Source organism: Sander vitreus, chromosome 22 (assembly GCF_031162955.1).
Source record: "Sander vitreus isolate 19-12246 chromosome 22, sanVit1, whole genome shotgun sequence".
Classification (NCBI taxonomy): domain Eukaryota; kingdom Metazoa; phylum Chordata; class Actinopteri; order Perciformes; family Percidae; genus Sander; species Sander vitreus.
Window position 1 is genome coordinate 8,822,670 of NC_135876.1, and position 22,968 is coordinate 8,845,637.

Consider the following 22,968-nt stretch of genomic DNA (forward strand, 5'->3'; position numbering starts at 1 on the left):
TGCTGGCAAAGTCTTGAATCCGAAAAATGAACAGCATTCAATTCATTGATGGTGTCAAAATGAAAGTAGTGTCTAGTAATGTATTCATAGCCAGTAAATATTAATATTAGGGCTGTCAAAATTAACATGATAAATAAGTTATAAGATGTAAATTTCTTTTAACGCCACTCGCACGATTAACACACGTGCGTTCTGTGATTTGGGCCGCTCCGCAGTTTGGGAAATCAGGAAGCCAAGCAGCAGTACCTTTGTGACTGGCTAGCAGAAACAAGGTGTAACGGTGTTTATTATATTACAAACATATAGGCAGAACCTTATCAAAAGTGCAACTTTTAACATCAGATGTCCTGAGCGCTGTCACCCCCCCTTACGCCATGATTCCAACTTCAAGAAACGCACTCTAGGCTACGCAGTGCGCCTGCGCGGCAACTTCAGGAGCTTCGGATGAAGCTGGGAAGGATTAAACACATGGTTTCCACACCGTGGTAATCCCTCGTGATAATAATGATATTTTAAATGAAAACGGTAATTGTTATCGTCAACATTTTAATCGTGGTTTACCGTTAACACCGGTAATCGTTACATCCCTAATTGACTTACCACCGGAGTACTTTGAGTCTCAAATACCACTTGAGCATTACAAACAAGTACATTTAGAAAACTAATTAATAAGCTTAACTATGCACAATCATGCGACTTAATTCAATATTTGAATCATTTGACAGCCCTATGTAATTGTTATATTTACATAGGTTTTAGGATCTTTACATTAATATACCAGAGCATAGTCTTTTTTTCTGGGTGATGATGCCTCATCCCTAATTCTCTATACTGTATAGGTTTAGGTGCCTTGTTGTTGTATAGCTTGATTATAAAAGTCCAACTCAAAACTATAAATAAGGCTTCTGGGTTTGAGCTAAAGGTGCGAGTAAGCGATGCCGCGCAAAGATTGTTGAAATTTGAACTCAACTGCCAAACAAAGAACAAGCTCCGCCCCCCAGATTCACGGACAGATAACTAGTGGCCGGCCGGCAAATTCACATGCTGCCTCTGATTTCCTTTTCTCTGTTTTAAATTCAACAGGCAAGTTGTTGTGTTTTAGCAGAATACTGAAAGCAGCAGAAATGCAGAACTGAGTACACTTTAATATGCGTTTATTTATCGCAAGAAATACCGTTATCGCGATATCCAACAACGTTTTCGCATATCTTCCTCATACCGTGCAGCCCTAGCGCACACAGAAAATAGAGAGCTAGGTGACCGTGAGGAGATATTCCCTGAAGTTGACAAAAAGTGTAATTGATGAACATGGCTAGGGTTGGGCATCATTTGGGATTTTGGGATCTTATCGATTCCGATTCTTTGAGGGGTGGAGTTGAAACGGGTCACATGTTGATTTCACAAATAAGAGGAACGTTTTATTTTGATCCAATGGTGGCTTGCAGTTTTGCCGAGCTTTTTCAACATAAAATAAAGCCACACTAGAGCACCGCTTACTGTGCTCCATGGCTGCAACACAACAAGCGCCTGGTTGCTACGGAAACCAAAACTTGCGCATGTTAAATTTGGAACCCATGATCAGATTTGAAACCAAATCCTCTAAACGATTCCAAACGATTCCAATAAAGAAACAATTCTACTGGAATCGTAATTTTTGAACCGATTCCAAGTAGGAATCGGTTCTCCATGCCCAATCCTAAACATGGCTTACTATACCTTTTTAATACTCTGCTGGCTGTGTTGTTAGGACATGTGCCACCAGCATAAGGAGCTGCAGCAGCTCAATCCAGCACACATCAGTTCCACCTGCCTGATGAGCCTCCAGCAGCCGTCGGGCATCCTGCTGCTGGAGGAGGGCTTGTTGCATTCTGGTGGCCAGGACCAGCCTCCTGCCAAACGCTCCCGAGGACGCAAAGAAATCCCCCCAGACACCAATAAATGGATCCACCTGGCAAGGTATTACAATGTTGGTGTTGACCGTGATAATGGTTCTATCAGTGCTGGCTTGCACCTGAATGTTGGGAGCTGAGTAACATACCACCATTTTACATTTATTTTATGAGGACAGTGTGCTTCTCTTTTGTGGTTTGTGGAAGACTTAGGTGCACGTATTTGGCGGGGGGGGGGTTAGGGGTTCTCCTTCAAGAAAATATTACGTTTTTTCAATAAAAACGTATGCAATTTCACATCATTCTACACCATTCTTCCCCACATCTGTGTCTAAAAGGTTTGAAAAGCTAGAGCAGTTGATAAATAAAAACTTAAAGACAGAACTTGCTGAAGAAGTCTACTGGGAACCAACTAAAATCAATAGATCTGAGAAAAGTCATTTAATTAGTTTTCGATGCTTTCATTGATTTTAAATTCATTCGGCTTAGGTGGTGCCCAAAATACAAAAAAAATGGAGACAGTTGTAGAGAGAAATTTGTGTACCATACATCTGTTCCTCCAGTTTTTGTCAGATTGTAACTGTCAGCAGCTACATTGTACATGTACAGATCAGTCTTGTAATTGAGATGAATCTTGTCATTGCTTTGGTTAAGTGTAGTAAGTAGCGGGCTCCTTGTTTCCCCTGTTCTCCAGGCTTTACAGATCCTTGGAGGATTATGATGTTGTGCGCGGCATCTTTGGTGGTAAAGTCGGGACCAAGTCGATCACCTGCGCTGCGCTTCAAGCTGAAGCCAACACTGACTTTGCAGAAGCTGTCAAGCTTTACAATGAGGTATAGTTGTTCCCAATACAATAAATCTAACTATATTATACTACTAATATAAGAAAGCATGTCAATGCACGTGGATGGTGCAGTTTTACTAGATTGACAGCTGTGTGTGGAGAACTTTAGTGTTGAATTGCATACTCTCTTCCATACTTCACTTTTCATTTCTGCACTTCAGCTATGTTACTTTCTACACTTATTCACTTGTTTTTTCTTACTCAAATTTATGCCTTAAATCTGACTGTGAGCAACTGTAACTGAACAATTTCCCTGAGGGGATCAATAAAATGTTCTGATTTTGATTCTGATGATACTGGCAGGCTCTGAACACTGAACACTGGAGTGGTGACGAGCCCTCTGAGTCTGAGAAGGACTTCTGGGAAATAGCTGCCATGGAGGCCTACAGTCACCTGACTGAGTGGAAGTCTCTTCAGTACTGCTCCACTGTGAACATAGATGAAAACTCCCCGCCCAACCTGGAGAAGATGTGGTCGGATCCAATCTACCAGGTAACAGATCTGACCATTCACAGTCAAGCCAGTCATAAGTCATGTACCGGGGAGGGCGGACATCCTGCAGGGTTTGATTCCAACCAGAACGCCATTCGCGCTCTCGTTGAACGTTGAACAGGTGGCTTGAAATGAAAACCTACATTACGTACTGTAATCTGTGAGAAATAATGGAATGTAAAGTCCTATTGTAATGTAATGCACAATCAGTGGTGGAAAAGGTATTCTGATCCTCTACTTAAGTAAAAGTACTAATACCACAATGTAAAAACACTCTGTTAGAAGTAAAAGTAAACGTATTTAAAGTATTAAAGGTAAAAGTACTCAATGCAGAAAACTCCTCACCTTTTAGAAACTGGAAACGATCAAAAATAGTTCTGTCAATCAACTAAGTGTTTAATGAATCATTTTAGTTGGACTTGTAAGCCGCTATATTGTTAGGTAGTTTAATTTATAATAAAACATCGTATTTTATAGTCGACATATTTTTTTTTTTATGTGCAAAAACCTATGCACCAGAGCTGTATTGCTTTTCTCACGCAAGGGTTTTTTTTTTTTTTTTGCGTTTGTGCCAGGAAATGTACCTGCAGCACATGATCCGCAGCATGTTGAAGCAGCTGCAGCAGGGCGAGACGGACCAAACTCTTCTCACCTTCATCGACAAAGCCATGAGGGTGGAGGAGCGCAAAAAGCTGCTGGAAAGCCAATACAGCCAGGAGCTCAGCTTGCTCTACATCCTGCAGGAGGACTACGACCGCGCAAAATACTACACCAACTACGCCATGCAGCTCTTCATGCAGGTCAGTGACCACAACGATCATCTTTCTTTCATTCATTCATTCATTCATTCTTACTAGGGCTGCTCGGTTTATGGAAACATTCATAACCACAATTATTTTGGTCATAATTGAAATCATGATTATTTAACAGGATTACTCATTGACTTTTGCAAAGGTGTTGCATTTATTGAATAAAAAGAAAAACAGAAACAGTTGAACAAATCAACAGTGAGAACACCTTGAACCGTGATATTTCCCTTAATACTTTTCCCGTTGGACTTTTTGAATTCCCCTTCAGAACACAAGACAAAATAAGAGTTTACTTGCATAATGTAATGGCAAAATAATCGTTTTTCAATATTGGATTGTTTTTGCGATGAAAATTTGATTAGTTGCACATCCCTAATTCTTACTTTAAAAGCAAGAAATGTTTGTACCCTACAGCGTGTGTATTCATACATCCTGTAAATCTCCCTAGAAATATGTGGTGAATATGCAGAAATGCGTTTGGATCTGAAACTCCGCACTCATCCACAGTGAGCACTCAATGTCTTTGCCTCCCATAGAATTACTCCAGTGTGGATACATTGTTGACTCAAAGTCGGCTCACCATCCTGCAGTCGGTGCAGGCCTTGACTGAGATCCAGGACTTCCTGCTGTTCATTAAAGGAGAGGGTGAGTGGAGATATAACCTCCAAAACTCAAACAGTGAATAGCCAAATAAAATCAACAATTAAAGGGCTTTCCTTATTCTTTGATATTTTTGCAAGAATTGTAGACTAATTTCCCTGTAACTGTCTTTGTTTAATACTTAATAAAACAATGGTTTTTGTCCCAGCTCCCGAACTAAGTAACTTTCATTGCTTTCAATTCATTAGTGTCTGTGAGCTCCCTCAAGCGGCTCATCAGGCTATGGACTGAACGCTATCCTGATGCTAAAGCGGATCCAGTGAACTTGTGGGATGATATTATTACATCGCGGTAAGAAAAAAAAATATTTCGATTATAAATCTTTTTAAATTATCGGGTGGATGGACTTTATTAATCCCAAACTGGGAAATTACTGTGTTACAGCAGCAGGTATAAGACACACAACATCCATACAATGTAATGTGTAACCAAGATACATACATAGTATATAAATGAAAATATAGAATATATATTAATAAAAATGTTGCCTAAGTAAACCTATGTGCAATTTGTGCTATAGTGCACTATTGTAATAAATAAGGTAATGACAGTGTTATCTCATACTCAAGAGTTTCATAGCTTGTGGTATGAATGATTTTCTGTAGCGGTCTGTGCGACACCGAAGCCTTTTAGAGAAAGTGCTCTATGATCTCTACGTTTCAGATGTTTCTTCTTGGACAAGATCAAGGAAAAGCTGAGAGGCCACGCTCCCAGTGACAGTATGGAGGTGGACGGTTCCGAAGACCCGGCAGGTGACGTCGACACCTTAGTAAATGACTGCAAGTTCAACATGAAGCTACACATGGCCGACAGCGGATGGAAGCAGGTGAAAAAACAACTGTGGGAGTTACTTTTTAGTTTTGTGCTGTCGCATGTTAGTACCACAAACTCACCTTGGAACGCAAATGTTGTTTTCAGAATAACTTCCCAGTGGCCACCAAGCTGCTGAAGGAACTTCACAAAGAAGCCAAAACAAACAGAGGCTGGTTGTTGCGGTGGGTCCACAGTTTTAGCCGCTACAACCACAGACGCAGCCAGGCCCAGGGTCCTGTGGAGCAAATCCATTCCATGCTGAAGACTATCCCACTCCTGGGTAAGCTGGGGAAATGCCCTCCTGTACATTATCCCGTGGATTACACAACTGATAATGATAGACAGCCTTAACGTGATTGCTGTATTTGTCACTGTCATGAAATTATACATTTGATTTGCCAGACTTTGTGATAATGTTTAAACACTTAAAGGTGCCCTGTGAAGTTTTCATGTAAACCAACAAAGGTAATGTTACATTCAGTATTACTCACCAAAACACATTTTGTGTATACTTCAGGTCTAATGACCAAGTTTAGTGCATTTCCTTCCTCATAAAACATTGGCAAAGCAGGGGCACGTTCAATCTCAAAACGTGCACCGTGTGGCTACGGTTTCCGGGTTGAACGACATGTTTCCTCCGAACGGTGTGCAACGAGCTTTAAGGTATGTTTTTTGATACACCCACCATCTTTGCGTGGTGGGTGTATCAAAGATGTTACCCAATGAGCAGTGAAGTGAATGTAAACTCGTGGTAATTGAAAGGCAGTGCGCTCGTGCACACAGCCGGGTTGTCAACGCATCACAGTTTAAGTTTAAATAAAGGTTTTGCCCCAAGTTTTTGCTCGCTAGAAATCTTCATCACTGTATTTGTCAGTGCATTGCTACGTGTGTCGGTGCATTACCGCCACAAACTGTCGGTCAGCATGATAGCGTACAACCAGTGGCACAATCTGACTTGTGCCGCCTGCGTTGTAGTGCAAACAAAAAAGGGACTCGCTAGCAAAAACATTGCTCCGTAGCGCCTCCAGTGGTCTCAAAACCCTGCAGGATACCTTTTTTAAGCATTTCAGCTCTTGTTTTTGTTTACAACACCATAGTAATTTACCAAGTCAGGGTGTCAACTAATTAATATCAGCGTTTCAAGTTTGAAAGGCCATCAATTTACTCAGTAACAAGACGTCTCATTTAAGTTTTACATTTTTTGAAGGCCAGGTAGGTGGGTTTGTTATTTTGAATATAAGGTAATCTGCATACAACATTGGTGAGATGATTTCACCCAAAGAGACCCAAGAAAATGTTCAACTAGAACTGTGCGTAATTTGCAGCGACATGCACGTACAGTTAAGTTTGACGTCAGCTCTTTTGTCTCTGCAGAGGATCTTCAGGCTGACTGTCAGAGTGCCACAGCTAAAGTCTTCAGATACCAAAAGATACTCCAGGGTACATCTTTCCACATCCTGGCCACAGCTGTAAGCAGGAGCCCCTCGGTCCTGGATACTATTGAAGCTGAGAAAGCAGAGAGAATTGCAAAGCTTTCTGGAGCTGCTTGGCCCAATGAAAATCCAAAGGTACTCTACATATATGTTTTTTTTAATATTATTTTCAAACATATTTAAAACATAATAGTGTACAGTATGACTAGAGCATGTACAAAGAGCCTATGTAAATGAGAGAGTTTAAGGCACTTATTTGCTTTAAAAAAACTGTTTACCCTGCAGAAAGTGGAAGTGGGGCTGCAGTTACAGGCACTGCAGTTGCTGTGTGATGCTAGCAGAAAGGCTGATGAAGAGATTCAGTCTTATACTCAGGACTGTGTGGAAAGCAGCAGCATCATTGAGACATACATGGCTCTGGCTAACTTCTGTGACAAACGACTGCGAGAGGAGGAGCAGAGTGATACTGGTGAGTAATAACGTGGATCCAGTTCCAGTTGAACTAGAAAGTCGGAATTTCCAAGTTCTAGTAATATAGTGAAGTACTTAGTAATATAGTAAGTAAAGTTTGTGCCAGCGTGCGCCCATAACCCAGTGATCGAACTTTATACGTTTGTGCGTTTTGTTACAGAAAGTCAATTCCCAGACCTGTATACGTTGCCTGTTAAGGTAGTGGAGAACATGTTGAAAGCTCTGAAGATGAACTCCGAGGAAGCTCGCCTCAAGTTCCCACGTCTGCTGCAGATCATTGAGCTGTACCCCTCTGAGACACTGGACCTCATGACCAAAGAGGTTAGAATGAATCGACCTAATCCCACTTTGCATTGAGCTGGTGTAAATGATTATTGTAATGATGTTATATAAAAATGTATGTCTTTTTCAAAATATAATTGTCTTTTAATCTGTAGCAGCAACTTCTTTGGTTTGCGATGGTTTCCAACTATTATCAATATACTAGTAGTATAGTAAGCTTTATTAGCTGGGTTATCCCTGGTCAAGACATTTCTGTAATATTATGGATTAAGAAAGAGCATTCTAGACAGGAACCTGATAAACAGTGGCGATAACTGGTTATCAGATGTTGCAATTGGAGTTGCTCTGGCCAACAGCTCAAAATCTCACCTGCAAGTTGGAACCAGACTGTTAAATATATTAGACGACAGTGTAAAATGGCCAACCAACATGTTTGAGCTGAAACCAAAGCTGTTTTTAGTGCCGAGCCTGTAATTTGATGCAGAATCCTGTAATGTGCGCTGTTGTCGTAAACAGTGACAGTACTATCTTTGTGTGTGTAGATGATGTCAGTTCCCTGCTGGATGCTGATTGGCTGGATCAGTCAAATGGTTGCCCTATTGGACAAGCCGGAAGCTGTGGCTATGCAGCACTGCATTGGGCAGATAGCAGAATGCTACCCTCAGTCGCTGGTTTACGCTCTTATGATCAGCAGTGAGAGTTACCAGTTTGAGGACTCTGCTACAGGCCACCAGCAGCAGGAATTTGTCAACAGGTAAACTGCCGAATGTTTTATGTGGGGAAGAAAGAAAAGAAAAAAACAATATAATATATAAAAGTGTGTGTGTGTCTGTGTGTGTAGGCTCAGGAGCATGTTGGATAAAGGAGGAGCTGTGAAGAACTTTGTGGATGCACTGCAGCAGCTTACAAACCCTGATATGCTTTTTAAGGTAACCAGTGCAAGTTGAACCATGAATTAACCACGCCGCCACCTACGTACTGGTTACTGGCCTGTCGTTGATTATTGTCATGTGATCCACACACAGGATTGGTGGGACTGTGTGAAAAATGAATTGGAAAAACCGAGCTTTGACAAGAAGCGGATGGGCGCCATGTTTGACGAGATGCACTCTTCACTCGGGGATCGTAACACGGGCAGTCATGGAATGTTTCGCACAAGATTCATCAAGGTTTGTAGTTTGCCGTGATCTCGTTTTGTCTAGCAAAAGCATGTGTATACTCTACAAAAAAGCACTGTTCAATCTATTTTCTTTTTTTTTTTTTTTTTTTTTTTTGTCTTTTAACAGAAATTTGCTAAAGATGTGGAGAAACTGCTGGGATCTAAAGGCAGCAAGCTGTTTGAGAAGAGGACAGAAAAAAGCTTTGTGCGGCAGGTGGATGATCTGGCAGCTTCCATGCGTGGATGGATTGAGAAGGAACCAGGGAACCTGAAGGAATACTCGCCCTGGCTGAGTGGATTTAAAGCAGACACATTCGGCAATGAGCTGGAGGTCCCAGGTCGGTACAGTCGTAAACTTACGCTGTTAAAATCAGGGCAATCACAAGTCTAAATCGAAATATTGCGCATTGCCTGTTTTGACAAATCTTGTATAGGCCACATTATTATCATTTTTAAAATGAGTTAGTTTATACATCAATTTCATGCAGTTTGTCGTTATTTTTAATCATTGGTGTGTGTGGGCTGTAATTTAGGGCAGTGATTCCCAATGAGGGGCACTTCTACTATCGGAGCGTACTTGGTACAGGGAAAGATTGTGATGTAGCTAAACTATATCTTTTTTAAAGAGAAAAGAAAATCCAATTGTACGAAGGAAATATATCCTCACATTGAGTCAGCTGTAGATAAATGGTTGAAATTGGGAGCTCAAAGGAATTAATGAAATGTAGTTAAAAGTAGACATAGTTCAAAGTAACTAATAAATGGTTGAAATAAATGGTAGGTAATTAATAAATATTTCATTTATCACAGAATGCCTGCACTCTATTTTGGCTATCAGAAATAATTAGTTTAACATTCAAAAGAGAATAAGTCCAGGGCCCCCCCTTTCCTTAGGAGAGAAGCTGATAGGCCATGCCTTAATTCAGTCTCATAATCTGAAGATTCGCTACTTAATGTAAGTCCAAACTCGGTGTGCAGTGGCTAATAGATAATGAACACGTTAAAAGCAAACAGAATGAGGTATTTGAAAGAGTCAGACAACACAGTACAGCAGAGGAGATCTAAGGGAGATTATACCACAAAGTCTATACTCTTCTGCAGAGTAAGAGCATTGGCAAATCCCAGGGTGTTGGGGGTTAAAGGGCTCATAACGTGGAATTCCTTGTCCTGTCATTTTGAAGTCTTTAAAGTGCTCATATTATGCCTTTTGGCTTTTCCCTTTGCTTTATTGTGTTATATATCTTTTTTGTGCACATTATAGGTTTACAAAGTGAAAAAGCAAAATGTCCACCCCAAAGGGACTTACCATCTCCAACAGAAAACACTGTTCACAAACTGCTCCAAACAGCTCTACTGTAGTCCAGCCTTTACTTCAGAGACAAACATGCGTCACTTTGTAACACACATTATAATGCTAGCCTAGCTGCTAGCGTGGCACTCCCTCATACTCTGCTTCTGACTGGCTAGTAGTCCTTACCTAGCTACTGCACATGTACGACTCACAACAAAGATGGAACAGAAGTGGGATGTCTCACTCTGTAGCTAAAACAGAGAGCTCAACACACAGGGTGAAAAGAGGAGCTGCAGCAGTGTGCAGTACAACAAATAATATAATAATGTGAGCACTTTAACAGACTTCCCAGAGTCCAGTTTCTGGAGTTCAGCAACTCCCCAAAAGGCTACTGTATTCACGCTCCAGCGCTGTTGATAAAGGGATACATGAGTTGGGCTGGGGAACGTCTGACAGAAAAGGCTGGGAACCACTGATTTAGAGAAAGTAATTTTTTCCAATTGTGAAAATAAATGATTCTATTGAACTCTTTTCTGCTCACTGATGAAGATTTTTTTTTCCTTCCTCTCGCTGTAGGACGGTATGATGGCAGATCTAAGCCGTTGCCAGAGTATCATGCAAAAATTACAGGCTTTGACGAAAGGGTACGCTTTCATTGTCATTTACTGTAAAATAATCATTCAAATGTTGTAATGGCACCCTGTGTACATTTGAAATCCCATAGTGGGCTGGTGAGTTTATCAGTGTGAATCACCTGACCCGCAGGTAAAGGTGATGTCCTCCATCCGTCGGCCCAAACGTCTGATCATCCGCGGCGATGACGAACGTGATCACCCCTTCCTGGTGAAGGGGGGAGAGGACCTCCGCCAGGACCAGCGCATTGAGCAGCTTTTTGCTGTCATGAATATTCTGCTGAGTCATGACGCCGCCTGCACACACAGAGGCATGCAGCTGCGCACCTATCAAGTCATTCCCATAACCACAAGGTACTGGGCTTGCCTGTCCATCCATCATTCTGTCCTTCCAGTTCAACTTAATGCAAATGCTGATTACATGGATTGAAGTCGAACTAGAGCAAACTCTTTACTTTGATAGCGGCGGCATTTGGCAAGTTATCAATAAAATATAACACGGTCTCCTGATATACCACAATGAATCCATTTTATAATAGTAATTGTTTTATTATTTATTCTTCAAATGATTAATTAGGGATTGGGGTCGATCATTGACGCTACTCCCTGATACTGACACTACTCTTGTTATTACTCAAACTAAAAAAGTCAAGAAACCTCATTTACCACTTCCACTGTCTTTACAGAATTGGTCTGATTGAATGGATGGAGAATACCTGTACTCTGAAAGAGTTCCTGTATAGCACAATGACTGAGGAGGAAAAGCAGAGGGCAGGAAGGTACAGTACATTTCACTCTAATAACTTAGTCAGCCCACTGTCCAGTGATGACATTTGAATGTCATATTAAATGTCATATCAGAATATCAGAATCCGCTATTCAAAACCTTCTACACCCCTTGATTTGTTTGCAAAAGTTTCTATGTTTTCTATTATGCTTTTTGGCTTTTCCCCTTTCCTTTATTGTGTTATATATCTTGTTGTGCACGTTATAGGTTTACAAAGTGAAAAAGCCCAAAGTCCACCCCAAAGGGACTTACCATCTCCACCAGAAAACACTGTTCACAAACTGCTCCAAACAGCTCTACTGTAGTCCAGCCTTTACTTCAGGGACAAACATGCGTCACTTTGTAACACACGTTATAATGCTAGCCTAGCTGCTAGCATGGCACGCCCTCATACTCTGCTTCTGACTGGCTAGTAGTCCTTACCTAGCTACTGCACATGTGCTACTCCCAACCAAAGATGGAACAGAAGTGAGATGTCTCACTCTGTAGCTAAAACAGAGAGCTCAACACACAGGGTGAAAAGAGGAGCTGCAGCAACAGTGCAGTACAACAAAAATATGGTGTTTTCTGAAAATTAAACCACCTAAACCTATTCTGGTACAACCTCTAAATAAAAGTATTAACCTGAAAATGAGCATAATATGATCACTTTAAGTTTCAAAGTAAAAAATAATGTCCTGCTGCTCTCTGGGTATTTAATATTTGCTTGCTTTTTTAGTAAATTAATGAAATAAACTCAGTACTTTTTTATGATCATACATGTAGTAAGGCAATCCTTTAGGTGACGTGAAGGTGAAGTCTTTTGTAAGTGTGTGTGTGTATATATATATTTTATTTTTTATTTTTCTTAAAGGTCTAGTGAAGACTACAATAAATGGCTCCAAACCTTTGCTCCGAAGTCAAAGGGTATTGTACTGTACAATTGTGCTTACAAGTAAGTCCCCTGAATGTTTATTTCTGTTCATAAAACTAAATCGTTTCAGCTGGAATTTGTTGGATTGTATTTCATAATGTGAAACCAACTTTTTCATAGTCAGTGTTTAATGAAATATGAAATATCAAACTGCCATGAGCTAGAGCATATCTCTCCTTTGCTAGGAAAGCGAAACGTTCTGAGACGGTCAACAACTTCTCTAAGGTGTTGCAGCATGTGCCCGCTGATCTCCTGAAGTAAGTTAAGTCTCTGTAAAATGAAAGAGCTCATGGAGGTTAGCACGTGGAGTAAAACATTTTCTTGTCTTTTTTTCCATTTCTAGGAGAGCTTTTCTGAAGATGTGCAACAGTCCTGAGGCCTTTCTGTCGCTGCGCTCCCACTTCATCAGCTCTCATGCCTTGCTGTGTGTTAGCCACTGGGTTCTGGGCATCGGAGACCGCCATCTCTCCAACTTCATGATCAACATGGAGACAGGAGGCATGGTCGGCATTGACTTTGGTCATGCATTCGGTTCCGCCACACAGGTTGGTCACGCGTGTTTCACTCAGGCAGTCATAGAGTACTCAGGTCCGACTCGAGTCGCTATTCCCTGGACTTGTGACTCGACGTGGACTCGCGCACTGATGACTTGGACTTGAATTTTATGGAATCGGGTTTGAGCATTTATGAAATGGGACTCGGAAGTTGAATGAAGTTTCTGACTAGTTTTATGTGTAATGGGCATTGATGAAGTACTCGAGTCCTGAGTCGCCATTTTCTGGACTCGTGACTCAAGTGGGACTCGATCTCAGGTAATGGTGACTTGACTCAGATTTTTTTTTTTTTTTTTACTCTGACTTGGCCTAGGACTCGGAACACTGGGGACTTGAGACTTGACTCTCACTCGACAGTTGGTGACTCGATAGTCTGTATCCTTGACGTTCCACTTCCCGGATTGCTCTGTTGCCACAGGAAATTTCGCCGGATGCATGTATTTTCCGTTTCCTCCCGCTTTCTTTGTGTTGGAATTTTGAATTCGGTGGATTTCTTCTTTTTTTTGTGATACATTTTTTATTAGCACCTTCAGACATACAGTACAAAACAAATTCAGGTGGATTTCTGAGGACTATGGTTAACTGCTCCTCAGATCTCTGCAGGGTAAATCCAGACAGCTAGCTATACTATCTGTCCAATCAGAGTTTTCTCTCGCACGACTATTTTGCAGCGGCTCTGTGCGGAGCTTAGCGCCGCCCACGAAGATTGTGATTGGTTTAAAGCAATGCCAATAAACCAGAGCACGTTTTTCTCCCATCCCGGAATGCTGTGTGGACTAGCCAGACCCTCCTCCGCTCCGCAGCGTGTGGATGGTCTGGCAAAGCGAGACTAGTGACTTGACTACAACACTGCACTGAGGGCAGAATTGAAAACGTATTTTAACTGGATGTTGAGATATTTTGGTCTGGACTAAAGTGGTGGTCTGACCGATGGACAGACAGACATTACCGTCCATAGAGACGTACCGCTAGTAGCATGGATCGAAGTGTAACATAGATAACTGGTTCAGCCATGTGGTTTCTTAGGTGCAAATGTGTCCAGCTGTAGAAATGTGAACCACACCCAACCGTCTGTTGTGAATAACTCCCTCGCCATGTGATCTTGGGTTTCCTTCACAGTTCCTCCCTGTGCCTGAGCTCATGCCTTTCCGGCTGACCCAACAGTTTGTGAATGTAATGCAACCCTTGAAGGAGTCGGGATTGATCCAGAGCATCATGGTCCACTCCCTCCGAGCCTACCGCGCTGAGCCAGACCTTTTGCTTAACACCATGGATGTGTTCGTCAAGGAGCCCTCGCTGGACTGGAAGGTAACCAATCAGGGGCGGAGCGAGGGGGGTGGCTTCTGGGGCTCCAGCCCCCAACGTTTTCTAAAAAGATTCTCTTAGGGCAGAGATCTTCAACAGGGGGTCCGGGGCCCCTAGGGGGTCCTCAGAGTTACTGCAGGGGGGCAACCAAATTATTGTTAATATTTTGAAAGTTATTTCAAAAATGAAAATGTCTTAACATGAATTCAACCTATTATTAGCAAATATAAATCAGCCTGTTTGTGAGGGAAAAAACCCCCATTGATGATAGGCTACATGGCCTATAGATAAGGTAGTCCCTAAGATATCCATCCACAGATCCAGTTCATACTAAGGATTCATTGTGCCACATGTATTTTTAATATAACATAATTGATAAAATCGTGCCAACAGATATTTTAATAACTTAGTATTCTATGCACTAAAAAGGTATGTATAAAGGCTTAAGTCGCCATACACGTTATTGTAGGCCCAGTTTAATATGCAACTTCATTGTATACATTATATGCAGTAGGGGGTCCCTGCTCCGTCTCTCTCTCTCTGTTAAGGGGTCCTTGGCTTAAGAAAAGTTGAAGAACCCTGTTTTAAGCCCAGTTCAGACTGTTCACTGTTTGGTTCTAACTCCGCTGGGCCCTCTCTCTCCCTCTCCAGTCACTCCCTATCTGGCTTGACCATATGACGTTACCGTGCTTTCGGGCGGCCGTTGAGGCTCCGTCTAAAACTCTTTTCCTTTTTCGACCAGCTGTTTGTAACATAAAAATAAAATGGATTATGGATCATTTTATTTCTATAGTTCATAGCTGAATTTACCAGCTGACTTCTCTATCGGCTGTGGAAACAGGTGACGTCCCTTACGTTCTAAAACCAGCCTCCGCGACTTGAACAGCTGAGTCGCAGCCAAACCATCAGCTGGTTTGAGTCGAGCCGAGACGGACCGCTTCACACCACTGCAACTTTTCCCTACCACGTTCTACGTTCTCGTCGTCAATCTTTGGTCCGAACTGGGCTTTAGGGTTTTAACATAACTTTCCCCTCAGTCTCTCTGACTGTACCGTCAAATCAATGGAGCAAAAGTTGAAGTTATTGAACATTCAAGTGCGTTATTGAGAAAATATCGCCATTAATTGTTTGAACTTTACTAAAAAACGGTTTCAAGTTTAGTAATTCTGCTCACGCCAAAGACTTACCCAATTTTTGCCCCTTTTGAGTTGAAAATAAGTCATCTTCAACATTAGTTGTGTTCTGGTTTCAGAATGATGAAGACTGTTGAACAATTGGATACAAAATAAGATGTCGGCTCTACAGGATGATGTGCAGATTTTTCGGCATTCTGTTATCAAATGGCTTTGAAGAATAGTGCATATAGTCGCTAAATGGAGCATCTAGGTTTGGACTGAGTCCCGCATGTTTACAACGTCTGGCTCCGCCCCTGTAACCAATCACTCCTGATGATCTTATTTTTTTTTTTTTTTTACACATATACAAATAATACAGATTAATATACACAATCAATAAAAGATGTGATGAAGAAAGAAAGAAAAAAAACTCTGGGGATTAAACTGTGCACTCTCCAATGCATAATTCAATTAAAATAGAAAGAATCTAAAACACTGAAAAAATTGAACATTGAATTTCGGAACTGTCAGTGTTTTTACAAGTGAACCGCAGATAAAGAAGGTAAGTGCTTTTGTCAGAATCTCTGATGGATGTCAGTAGATAAAGGGATTTAAAATGTGTCACAGACAGAATATGTGGTGTGAATCTGATTTCTCTTCAGAGTTTTTGTAATATGTGACAGTAGCTTTAAGTTAAGACTTTAGTCCTTTTCCTCATACAGTAAACGGTAAATAAACAGATGTTTTTCCCCCCCATTGCTGCTACACAGAACTTTGAGCTGAAACAGCTGAAGAAAGGAGGTACGTGGACGGACAACGTCAACACCAAAGAAATCAACTGGTATCCCCTACAGAAGGTGAACTTTGCCAGAAGAAAACTAGAAGGAGCGAATCCAGCTGCTATCACCAGGTACACCATCTAATCATAACATGGCAGGAAGACCTCGCATTGTTGATGTATCCATTATGGGGGAAATATTGCTTCAGTTGTATGATTTACATTGTTACACTATTACACAGTGTTTCAGTGGCTGTCTTGGGAAAGCCCTAATACTGAGCTAATAATAATACTTTTATTTTATTTTGAACATGTTAAAAAAATAAAATAACAGATAGAATAAGAACATGTTCATTTCAGCACAATCTTCCAAAATGATTGTAAATGATTCAAATAAGAAATTCCCATGTTCAAAAAGGAGTAGGAATAAGTAAAAAAAAAACTAAAAAAAACTTTTCTAATCCTACCCCCTTTTTCTATTTTTATACTTTAGTTAAATACAAAACAATGTGATGCTTCACTTATTCCTATATGTATACACATACATGTACAGTAAATCTAACTACCTACACGCACATATACACATACATACATACATACTGTACATTTTTCTTTTCCATCTATCTACTTCTTTTCCTTCTATCTACATCAAACCGAATAATAACCCATCCAAACCAGACATAGTATATAAGACCAGGAACCATACAGTCAAGTTATCGAGTTGGACACAAATGTTGATGTATACACGGGGTGGAAACAGTTAAAGTAATATTTGTTACATGATGCAATTCAAAATGACAACATTAATGTAAAATCAAAACTACCTTTGTGACACAATGTTCAGTTTTTTGTTTCAACTCTTTCATAGTTCTCTGATAACGGCGTCTCCTTTCCTTTTATTATGTCATCATTCTATTTCCCATTATCTAAATTCTGCTCAAGAGGCCTGTTGGTTTAAAGTGCTCATATTATGCTCATTTTCAGGTTCATAATTGTATTTAGAGGTTATATCAGAATAGGTTTACATTGGTTTAATTTTCAAAAAACACCATATTTTTGTTGTACTGCACATTGCTGCAGCTCCTCTTTTCACCCTGTGTGTTGAGCTCTCTGTTTTAACTACAGAGTGAGACATCTCACTTCTGTTCCATCTTTGGTTGGGAGTCGCACATGTGCAGTAGCTAGGTAAGGACTACTAGCCAGTCAGAAGCAGAGTATGAGGGAGTGCCACGCTAGCAGCTAGGCTAGCATTATAATGTGTGTTACAAAGTGACGCATGTTTGTCTCTGAAGTAAAGGCTGGACTACAGTAGAGCTGTTTGGAGCAGTTTGTGAACAGTGTTTTCTGTTGGAGATGGTAAGTCCCTTTGGGGTGGACTTTGGGCATTTTCACTTTGTAAACCTATAACATGCACAAAAAATATATATAAAACAATAAAGGAAAGGGAAAAAGCATAATATGAGCACTTTTTAGTTTCAATTCAAAAAGGCGTGAATGAATTTGACTTGTGTGTGATTAGATGTTGCTTCATGTGTGTCAGTGAGGAGCTGGCGCTGGGCTTTGAGAAGGACGCAGCCTTCCAGGGGATGCAGTCTGTGGCGCTGGGGTCCAAGGAGCACAACATCCGGGCTAGGCTTCCAGCTGCAGGCCTGACGGTGGAGAAGCAGGTGGACTGTCTGCTTGACCAAGCCATGGACCCAAATGTGCTTGGCAGAGTTTGGGTGGGCTGGGAACCATGGATTTGATTCTTTTGAGTTGTGAAATATAATAATGTTGTCGTAGGTGAACAGCCATGGGTCGTAACAGATCTACGGTCTAGAATGTTGGGGAAATGCGTAGAAAAGCAAATTTCAGAACATGTTGGTATTGTTTACTGTAGTGGTCCTAAAAAAGATCCCTGTAATGTCAGAAATATCCTCTTTTGTAGCCTTGAAAGGTCATTTGTATGGCAGGTTTGGCATATTAAAATAAATAATATAAAAAGGATGACATTTTGGAATTGTTGGATTCTTGTAACCATATAACATAATGTTGGCCATTCCAAGCACTTCAACTCTTATTTGATCAGAACCAATCATTACCATTGATTATTAATGTCTTGTAACTTCAGTTTAAAATAAAAAAAAAATGGTATGGTGCTTGAGAGGCTGATGTACAAATATATGTACTTTGGTCATGTATTTGCAACTGAATAATATTGGGAACTTGCACAAATTAATTATTAATATATAGTTGTTTTTGGCTCAGCTTGTCTGCTTGTCAGCAGGATTACGGAAAAACTACCGGCCCCGGTCTCTCGTGGAACTTGGTGGAGGGGTGTAGCACGGGCCAAGTAAAACCCATTCAATTTTGGAGAGGATCCAAAACACAGGGCGGATATTATTTTTACTTTACTTTTTATTCTCTTTCATTAACAGTACGAGATAGGGCAATTGTGCTGCATTCATGTGGTGTCAGAATAATTGGGGGAATGATTTTCTGACTGGGGAAAAATGAACAAAAAATAAATAAACGCCCCCTCAATTGGGAACGTCAACACTGTGAGATAAGGCATACGTCTGCGCTCTCCGAGTACCCTTCTAGTTTCATGATGTGAATTGAAAAACTATTTGACTTACAGTATACAGCCAACGGAAAGAAAAGGGGGGGGGGTTAGATTTAACTATGTCAGATTGCTTTATTAAGGACGGTGGGCCAGTTCTCTTTAAAATATATCACTTGTCCAGTGTAATCCCTCCTTTGTGCACAAAAATGACAAAGCTTGCCTAAATCCAGAGACCATCCACCAAAAATGTCCCTTTCAGTATAAAACTCCCCCCTGCTGCATATATTGAATCGTCTTTGTGTACATGGTTGACTAAAACAAGCACCCTCATCAACCAATCGTTATCTTCATCATCAATCATCATTTTACTGAAGTACAGTTCACATTCATGCATCAAGTTTTGTTTGAAATTGTTGTGCTACTTATCATGGCACAATCTTGACATATTTCCTAATTTCATGTGCAGAGAACAGTGCAGAGTTGTTGCTTAACTTAAAAACCACAAACATCACTTGATCAGTTTGTAGCCACGCTAGCAGCTTCACCCACCATATTGGTCCACACTGAAATATCTCAGCAACTCATGATTGGATTGCCACAAAAATGTGTACCTTTATGGTCCAAAGAATTAAAATAATAGTTGGTCCCAAACTCATTACTGTCTAATATTTTTTTATTATGAATATTATTATTGTATTTATGACTCAAGCATCATTTTTATATTCTCCATTACAATTCTGTATCACATTCTGTTATCTGTCCACACTCAAGAAAATGTGCACATGGATTTACATGTACAGTATGTCAATGAGACATATCAAATTCCTGTGATTCAAATTCATTATTTTTTCATTGCAGAAAAAAGCATTTATTACAAAAAAAAAGCAAAAACAGCAGATACTTTGAAATTCAACTATATTAGCTAGCAAGTCATGACTCAAAGGTAGAAAGAATCTCAACATTTTTCAAGTCTGTACAAGATTATTCTGCACAATAGATAATGAAATCAATAGTCAATAGTTCACATGTGCATTTTATGTTATGTGCATTTACTGAGACGAAAAAAACCAGTAACCTTTTTATCTGACAAACATCAGCATGTTAACATTGTTAAAGCATTTTAGCATTTAGTTCAAAGCAATGGTGTGCTCCGTAGAGCCGAACGATAAAGGATTTTTAAGGCCGATATCGGTACAAATATTTGGTGATTTAAAAATCCGATATTCCGATATATCAGCCGATATATATATATATATATATTTTTTTTAAATCCAGAAACGTGTAACAAAACAGATTCCCCTAACATTAGTTATTTGTTGTTATTTATGAGTCCTCACTAAAATAATGATAATGTAGTTTAAAAATAAACTTGTTTGTTTTATTGTAGGAACATCAAAGTATATTAAAGTTCTGATAAATGAAATGTATAAAAATACAAACTTAAGTTATGAAACTTAAAGGGTTAAACACAAGTGTTGCCAACAAGGACGTTGGACAAAACGCCAACACTCATAACATGGTTGAAGGGTGTTTCGTCCGTTTTGTATTTCATTTTTTAAATATTCATTTTTCGGCCATTATAAATGCCGATTCTGATAGTTTGGAAAATGCCTAATATGGGCCAAAATCACTGGCCGCACATATTTCGGTAGGGTTACAGTGCACTTGTCACAGCGGTCACCATAGTATGGGTACTGGCACTTGCATATCTCTATGAAGGTTTTTGGCACAACAACACACTTTCCATTTTTCCCGCAGTCTACATTGGAGCAGAGATCTCTTTCACTGTTCAGCTCTTTTTCACTTTTAATTAAAATGGTATACTTTCCCAAATATTTCCCACAGCTGCCTTTATAGAGGTGGTGGTTAAGAGATACGCTATTGGAGTCTGCAAAGTTGCCATCATCATTATCATCATCATCACCATTTGGTCCTTCCACGGCATTGGTGGAATCGTGACTTTTAAATTTAAAGGCATGCGCTGCTGTATATGTCTTACGCTTTTTTCAAAAATGGTTTCCTCACAGTTCTCTAGTATCTTTGCTACATTTGAACATAATTTAAACTTCTTAGCTAAGCACTTGTCAATTGCTTTTTTAACAGCATCAGTCTTGCTGTAACCCCCCTTCACCTGTTTGGCTACAGCCACGGTCACTCTTCCTTTCTGTACCTCAGTAAACCCTGACAGATAATGCTTGTGTAGTTGTGGTATGTCAATCTGTGCGTTTTGGGTTGTAAATGCAACAACTAGCCAGTCATACCTGTAATATGTTTCGGACAAAAAATTCCTGACAGTGTTTGCTATTTCTTGATGGTTTTTGGTGGCATCAATGTGCTCAAAAATGTCCCTTTCTATGTAAGCATCACTGTCAGAGAAGCATCTCTGGTGCGATGCGAACAAAGCGGAGGCAGATTGGGACACAATCTCATCGGCCCTGGCATTTGTGTTTATGTCATTTAATTGGTAGTATTAAGTGTATTGCCTTTACACATAATTTCATTCAAGTTCGAAAACTGGGCTTCAATATCTTTTTCATGACATCCTAATCTGTCAGCCAGTAAGTCTCCAAGGTTTGGTGTTAGAGATCCTGGTTCAGCTGTCAAGAATTGGTGCAAGACCAAAGTGCTGTCTGCATGCTGCCTGTAAGATGTTAAGATTTTTTTTTTTGCGTCACGATTCCTTAGATGAGTGTATTCAAGCCAGGCTCTCTTTATGTTGTTCACTGGAATTTGGTAGGCCCCAGCTGCCCAGGCATCCCATTTCATTTCGGCACGGAAGTTGTCAAGCTTAACGTTAAGAGCTTTAAATTCAGGTTGGATATCGTCTGCTTGTGGCAATAGCAGCATCAGGCTTTCGATTATTATACCTAAGCGTTCGCCAGCCACCCCTGGTATCAGCTTCACAAGGTTACCAAGCAATTGTCCAAGTCCACCATCATTTTTCTTACACCAACTACCAAACTCTTTACAGGCATTCTTGGTTTTACTTTTTTCACATTAAGTCGGGCTTTTTGGGATTACAACATTGATGATAACAAGAGTATGCTTACTGGCCTAGTCATCAATAGACACTGTGCTACATGTATGTTTAACATTACAACATGAGGTATAAATGTATGAATATGTCAATAATTATGATTTGAATAGCTTAGTATTGTATGCACTATAAAAAAGGTATGTGTAAAGGCTTTAGGCAGCAATACATGTTATTAGCCCAGTTTAATATGCAACTCAATTGTGTACATTACGTGGTAGGGGGTCCCTGCTCCGTCTCGCTTTCAGCTACGGGTCCCTAGCCTAAAAAATATTGAAGACCCCTGCACTGATCTATCAAACCTAAACTAACCTATAGAACTTCCATAGAATGTACAGCAATGGAGGGAGGGACTTCTGCACCAATGTCTAAGTAAGTAAGATAAGTTTTGTTCACGCATGGTCTTTCTCCAACCAGGAAAAGTTGCCCATAGTCGTCATAACTCATATTTACAAATAAACCCAATATGCATTCCAAAAAAAGTCCTATTTTATGACCAACCCATAGACACCAAGACCTAACTCTCAACATTGTAATAACATAGATGAAATGTATCCACAGAGACAGCAGACCTGGGAGGAGGCTTGGAGAGCTGATCTGCCCGAGGAACGTATGCTCAGGAGGCTGAAGGCTCGGTGCAGCGCTCAGCCCCGGGAATGTTCAGTGAGTAGAATTTGGTTGGTAAGTCAGGAGCTGAATGAAATCTTGGAGAAGGTTTCAGATCTGAAGGCTTCATTGAAACCTGACCAGCTTTATAAAACGCTGACCAGGCCCACCTACCTGAAAGTCAGGCAATTTTTCATCCATATTTGGCCTGACAAGAGTTGGAGGGGTGGAACAAAAGAAGGGAAATTGGTGAGCTGAGCATCGTGGTTGGTTGGTTACAATATGGGGGGGAAAATACTGTGTCTGGATTAAAATAAAAAAAAAAGACCTTCTTTATTAGCTACCGGGCACCAAATGTTGTCTAATTGTCTAACAGAATTAATGAAAAATAGCATTCTTTAACTATGAAAGGTATATGTAATAACAGCAGCAGGTCAACATGTTATAGTTCAGTTTAGCAGCTAAATGGTTTGATTAAAGTTAAAGTAGAGTCAGGTTTTGACAAATTGTTGGGAAAAAAAAATGAAACCGTCTCTCCTTGCAGAAAACACAATGT

The 22,968-nt window shown here is 40.3% G+C and overlaps 1 protein-coding gene across 2 annotated transcripts in view; it reads left to right on the forward strand.

The window, feature by feature from the left end:
• The window catches only part of prkdc (protein kinase, DNA-activated, catalytic subunit), a 52,512-nt gene extending 33,147 nt beyond the window's left edge, over positions 1-19,365 (forward strand). Inside the window, exons 63-86 of one of the 2 annotated variants that reach the window (XM_078280279.1) lie at positions 1,748-1,956; positions 2,584-2,722; positions 3,037-3,225; positions 3,801-4,025; positions 4,571-4,679; positions 4,883-4,985; positions 5,358-5,520; positions 5,613-5,787; positions 6,882-7,075; positions 7,226-7,409; positions 7,572-7,732; positions 8,236-8,447; positions 8,535-8,622; positions 8,719-8,862; positions 8,980-9,190; positions 10,720-10,787; positions 10,909-11,129; positions 11,462-11,554; positions 12,416-12,496; positions 12,661-12,732; positions 12,819-13,020; positions 14,149-14,337; positions 16,220-16,359; positions 17,768-19,365. In XM_078280279.1, coding sequence (XP_078136405.1) covers positions 1,748-1,956; positions 2,584-2,722; positions 3,037-3,225; positions 3,801-4,025; positions 4,571-4,679; positions 4,883-4,985; positions 5,358-5,520; positions 5,613-5,787; positions 6,882-7,075; positions 7,226-7,409; positions 7,572-7,732; positions 8,236-8,447; positions 8,535-8,622; positions 8,719-8,862; positions 8,980-9,190; positions 10,720-10,787; positions 10,909-11,129; positions 11,462-11,554; positions 12,416-12,496; positions 12,661-12,732; positions 12,819-13,020; positions 14,149-14,337; positions 16,220-16,359; positions 17,768-17,972 — 3,777 coding nt within the window. In that variant the 3' untranslated portion in view covers positions 17,973-19,365. The remainder of the gene's footprint in view (positions 1-1,747; positions 1,957-2,583; positions 2,723-3,036; positions 3,226-3,800; positions 4,026-4,570; positions 4,680-4,882; positions 4,986-5,357; positions 5,521-5,612; positions 5,788-6,881; positions 7,076-7,225; positions 7,410-7,571; positions 7,733-8,235; positions 8,448-8,534; positions 8,623-8,718; positions 8,863-8,979; positions 9,191-10,719; positions 10,788-10,908; positions 11,130-11,461; positions 11,555-12,415; positions 12,497-12,660; positions 12,733-12,818; positions 13,021-14,148; positions 14,338-16,219; positions 16,360-17,767) is intronic. The other variant, XM_078280280.1, reaches the window with a different exon arrangement.
• Positions 19,366-22,968: the final 3,603 nt, after the last annotated feature.